General features: G+C 35.2%; 1 protein-coding gene across 1 annotated transcript; it reads left to right on the top strand.

Moving 5' to 3' along the window:
* The first annotated feature begins 1,947 nt into the window (after positions 1–1,947).
* On the top strand, positions 1,948–5,284 carry AK6 (adenylate kinase 6). Its single transcript, XM_032213489.1, has 5 exons — positions 1,948–2,335; positions 3,363–3,455; positions 3,985–4,043; positions 4,133–4,278; positions 4,404–5,284. Exons 1-5 carry the CDS (start codon positions 2,308–2,310, stop codon positions 4,591–4,593), a joined length of 516 nt encoding a protein of 171 aa, XP_032069380.1. The 5' UTR covers positions 1,948–2,307; the 3' UTR covers positions 4,594–5,284.
* Positions 5,285–5,621: the final 337 nt, after the last annotated feature.

Here is a 5,621-nt window from a genome sequence, read left to right as displayed (position 1 = left end):
TCAAAATGTATGATTAAATGCCTTTAAAAATAAAGTACCTAAAAGATAAAGAAACTTTTATATTAATGAAGTCTGCAGCTCTGAAGATAATTACTGAAAGAGGACTTACATCTGTTTTGTTTCTCATTTGTAGAGCTTCTTTTTTCTTTTCCACATGCTACTTTAATTTTTTTTAAGCTATTCTTAATGGCTACAGAACAGGAATGCACCAAACTCTCTAAAGTGCTGCCCGCTGTTCAAGAGAGCACACTTCTGTCAGACAAAGATACTATAGTTCTAAAATTTTCAATTATAACAACATGTTTAGTCCATAAATAGAATAATGTACATAATATTATGAGGTAATCTGCATATTTAATTTTTCACAAAGTTAATGTCTTGGTATGTACAATAATGTACACAAATTACCCTGTGACATAAGCACATTGAAATTGCATATCTTTATATGTATAATCTCCACTCTAATTCTGAATATACTTAAACAATTTCAGTACAGAAGATTCTCATTTAGTGACAATTGGCCAGCAACTCAGTTGTTAAGTGAAGCAGTCACCAAGTGAAACCACAACTGAGATTACAGTGTTATTTGTTTTCTTTTGCTTTACAGACATGTGAAGTAATAGTTACAAAGCTATTTTTTATTAACATCGTAACTGCGGCTGTTGTTATATGAGGTAGTTGCTAAATTAGACTACCTGTATATTAAGCTATTTCTATTTTGAAACTAATCAGCTAAGGGAATCCTAATCTAAGCATGCTCCTAATCAGGATACATCATTGTAACCTATTTGATAAAACTATACACTTCAAGCTTTTGAGAAAAATTCAAAAGCAGACTGACAATGTATGAACAAAACTGGCTATTGGGCTTACTGTCAAAAACAGAATACTGTCCAGATAATTCAAAGTAGAACAGCCAAGATTTCATTACTTCTTATAGTGTCACCACTACATATCTGCACACATAAGTAAAACATGTAATGAATAACATACAGTACAATTCATCTTAGATAGCAAGACAAAGTTTCTAACAATTTATATTACACTGCTGAAATGAAGGCAACAAACACCTTCTCTGACAAACACTGCACTTAGTGTGGATTATGTGGATCACTGTGGATTATGTTGAAGGATTTCTAGTTTTCCAAATTTTTCAATTTTTACAAAATGGTGACTTCAATTCCCCAGTTGGAAATCGGGGAGTTGGTCCACACATCTTAAAGTTGACAAGTTTGAAAACTAGTTATATCTTTGGGAATCCGGCAAATTAAAAAAAATCACGATTACTCGCAAAAGAAACACGTATACAATTAAAGGAGCAGCATTCTAAAGATGTAACAAAAATCAAATGCAGGTCACACGACACATAACGATTTAACCCAGAGGTCTTCAAACTTGGCAACTTTTAAGACTTATGGACTTCAACTCCCAGAATTCTCCAGCTAGCATAACTGTTTGGGAACCTCTGAAATTTTAACGAATGGCCACCAGTAAGGTACTTGTTAAGGTCTTCAAGATTCAATGGCTAACGATTGGTAGTACGTGTGTGCTTCTCTAGCCAACTCTCCCCCACCCCCTTTCTATCAAAAAGGCAGGCGGTAGGGTTTATAAGCAACAGTCGGGATGTTGCTTATAAAGCGTATGTGGGATGGGCAGCTATATAAAATAAATAAGCAATCCAGCAAAGTGGAAGGGTCGGGGTGGGAGGCTTTGTTATTCTATAGGGGACACCTCCAAGGTAGAAGACGCCTTCAGCCGCCATGCACTTTTGAAATAACTCTCCCGACTGCGCTCAGACACGAAGCCCGGCCTCGTCCCTAAGAAAGCGGCTCCATCCAGCAGCTGTAGTGCACGGGCACCATTTAGCTCTTGCCAGGCTGCAGCCCACTTATTTCCGTCACTAAAAACCACACCCAGCCCTTCACACTCCCCTCTTTCTCCCTACCCTCTCTCATCAGGCCAGCACCATGCCGATTGGGGCCTTTCATGCTCTTCGGCGCTTAGCTGTTCGTCGAGCGCCTTAATACGGCCCCGGCTTCGTGCCCTCTCCCGTTTTTAAGTCAGGCCCTGCGAGAAGGGAGTACATGTGACCGAGAAAGCTTCCGGGCGGGGAAAAAAAAACCCTCTGCACGGCTTTACCAGTCGGCGCTTTTCCACCCACCGTTGGACCTCAAGAAGAGGAAGGAGGACCCTCTGACGTCTTAGTCTGCTGCCATCCGAGTAGGACGGCTGAGGTCCCCGCGAACTGCTTGCACGTGGCTTCTTGATGACAACTTAGAAAGTGGCTGTAGGAGCAATAGAGCGGCTATGAAGAGGCCTAACATTTTACTCACAGGTAAAGGGGGGGGGAGACACAGCGAACCAGTCGGCAAACAATGGGAGGCTATTCGGGTTTGGTATAGCTTTAGATCGAGCGCAGTCGCGCTTTGCAAAAGGAAGGAAACAAATGGGGAGTTTTGAAAGAGCGTAAACAAATCTCCGATTCAGTCTCATGCCGGGGTAATAGCAATAGAACTTAATACACCACTTCATAGTGCTTTTTCAGCCCTCTCTAAGCGGTTTATAGAGTCATAATAACGCAGATCCCAATGCTGCCGCGATCAAACTCGATGATGGGATAGGAAAAGGTAGCTTCATTTCTTCAGCCCTGCTTTTCTTGGATGAAAAGCGAAATGTCTTCAAAGAAAAACCAGAAAGTCCAGTTGCCTCTTGGAAAAAGCACTTTTGGGACAACCATGAGCTGAGTCTCCATAGACATTTAAAGCAACCAGCATAACGCAAAGTAGATGAAACTAACTTTTGCTATCTTATCATCGATTTTGATGGTGGCAGCATTGGGATCTGTGTTATTATCCTGGCATGAGACTGAATCGGAGATTTGCATTCAAAACGTGAGGAAGCTAAAGTAAGCTAATTCTGCTTTCAGGTTTCCCCACGTTTTGAAAGCATCGCTGTTAAGAACATCACATAAAAATTACCTTCGTGTTGCTTTTTTATTTGCTTTAAATTTAATATATAGAAGTATTTGAAAATGCAATTTACCTACTTTCAGTTGAAAGTGGTTGTATTACTCCATAAACATTAGCATCTCTTTCATGTGAAGGCCAGGACTAACTAATGAGGCTTATATAAATAAGCACTTGTTCTCGGATATGTGTGTGCATGTGTTTGTGTGCATCTAAGTATGTACATTTGTATATGCTAGGACTAAAGCGATCACATTTTTAGAGACAAAGAAACACCCATTACAATAAATACTTTGTTTAGTCTTTCAGGTCAATTTTGCAGTGGAAGTTTATTATATATTAACATTTATTACAGTACTTTCCTAATTGTTTCTTTATGCCTTGTTTTTTTTGTAGGGACACCTGGTGTTGGGAAAACTACACTAGCCAAAGAGATAGCTCTGAGAACAGATTTAACATACATTAATGTGGGGGATATGGCTAAAGAAGGTAATTTTTAAAATTTCACAGTATCTACCATTTTATTAACATTTATGTCCCAATATTTTTTGATGTACATGGATACATGTTATATATAATTTAATACAAATTATATCTATAATTAGTTTAACTATATATTTTAATAATATTGACACTTCAGAAGCATCTCTAAAGTGGAACTCTGTAAAACAAATGAGATAAAAAGCAAATATGAACATCAACTGGACATCAACATCAGTGGAAAAAAACCAAGCCAAAGAAATAATTATTTTCCCCAAAACCAAGTGGATGCTATATAATAGATGAAGGGAAGGTCTTCTATAATTCCAGAGCAATGAATGAGAAATTCATTGTCTAAATAGTTGACTATTGTAATTGAAATGATTTGATTATGGCTGGGGAATACTTCATGAAGTTGGCGTTTGCAAAACACTCATCTAGAACATATTATACTAACAGTATGAAATTTCTGACAATAAGTTGTCTAAATAAATATAGCTTCTTATAAATTAATAACAGCTTTTCATTTTTTAATAAGGGGAACTGTATGAAGGTTTTGATGAAGAATATGAATGCCCAATATTAGATGAAGACAGAGTGAGTTTAAACTGAAAAATGAATTTCATTATTCATTTTTTAAAATAAGAATCCATTGTTTAGTTTTCTTTGCATTATTTTCTATTTAGGTTATTGATGAAATGGAAGATAAGATGAAAGATGGAGGTGTCATAGTTGATTATCACAGCTGTGACTTCTTTCCTGAACGCTGGTTTAACATAGTATTTGTGCTTCGCACGGAAAACTCATTTTTGTACAACAGATTGGAAAACAGGTAGGTCAGTGACACAAAACTAAAGTTAAGTTTCATTTTAAAACAAATCTTAATGCATAATATCAAACTTCAATATTTTTATCTAAATAATTAAAATGTTTCACATTGTTTTTATATTTTTCTAGAGGTTACAAAGGAAAAAAACTTCAAGACAATATTCAGTGTGAAATTTTTCAGACAATTTATGAAGAAGCCATGTCATCCTATAAAGAAGAAATTGTACATCAGTTGCCTAGTAATACTCCAGAAGATATGGAGCAGAATTTAGATCAAATTCTACAGTGGATTGAACAGTGGATAAAAGACAATAACTGATTTTTGAAAAATCATATTTACAGTGATAAATAGAAGTTGTATTTTCATTCATTGAAGAAACAATAATTCCTTCATGCAAGGTGAAAATTAACAAGGCCACTGAATTTTCTATTTTATGCTGTGTTCTTTAGAGTCTATGAAAGAAAGTGTCAGACATTAAGAGGTTAAGATTTAAAAATCTGAACTTGAGTATCCAAAATTCAATAATAAAAATATTTGAAAAGATGAAAAATAATAGTTCCCTAGTTAATATGGCTGCCAAAACCTTATTCCTGTACAAAGTTTTATTATGCAGTGGCTCTTCTGTGATTCATTTCTAAATATGGGACCATGTAATTTAATATATTAACATAATTTTAGTTATTAATTTATTAGCATGCTGTAAATATGCAGGAAAATTTGTATCTTATGTTTCGTTATTTATATGATTTGCTGTTTAATTAAACTTTTTTGCTCAGCTTTTGTTCAGTTTAAAAGGCATCCTCAACCCCAGATTCATGAAGTCATCCCTCTCTGAATAAATGCTGATGGCATTTTAAGTAGATAGTAAATAGGTTACATGTGGCCATAACTGCAGTGATCCAAGAAGTGTCTGATGCTATTGCTTGCATCATATTTTTCTATTCTCTGCGCTAGAAATGTTCATAATAAATATTACCAGAATTTATTATCCTAATTTTTTCTAAATATTGAGTAACTTAATAAAAATAAATTTATAGTGAAAAGACAAGAACATTGATTGGTGGGAAAGTACATTTTGTCATGTAAAAAATGCCTATATAAGATATATAAAGTATGTACATTTTTCTTAGCAGCTCCCAAATTTGATATTAAATGTATCAATAAATTACGATTTTAGTCCTAATCATATATCATTTGATTCCATCCAGAGTATGAGCAGAAACTAAAATTCTCAGACAAAGTTATATTTAGTTAAACATTAAATATTTTTAGATTGCAACTGATTGAAAATAGACACTTCTGTTAGATGTTGTGTTCACGCTATCTGAAAAGCAGATGCTTGGCCA

The sequence above is a fragment of the Thamnophis elegans genome, chromosome 3, assembly GCF_009769535.1.
Source record: "Thamnophis elegans isolate rThaEle1 chromosome 3, rThaEle1.pri, whole genome shotgun sequence".
Lineage (NCBI taxonomy): Eukaryota > Metazoa > Chordata > Lepidosauria > Squamata > Colubridae > Thamnophis > Thamnophis elegans.
Note: the sequence above shows the minus strand (reverse complement) of the source record. Positions and strands in the feature narration are given on the sequence as shown.

Bases quoted from the DNA above. Each gene is read 5' to 3' on its own strand.
- AK6 (XM_032213489.1), top strand. From the start codon at position 2,308: ATGAAGAGGCCTAACATTTTACTCACAG. The intron at 2,336-3,362 runs GTAAAGGGGGGG...TTTTTTTTGTAG, and splicing joins GCCTAACATTTTACTCACAG to GGACACCTGGTGTTGGGAAA. The intron at 4,044-4,132 runs GTGAGTTTAAAC...TTTTCTATTTAG, and splicing joins CAATATTAGATGAAGACAGA to GTTATTGATGAAATGGAAGA.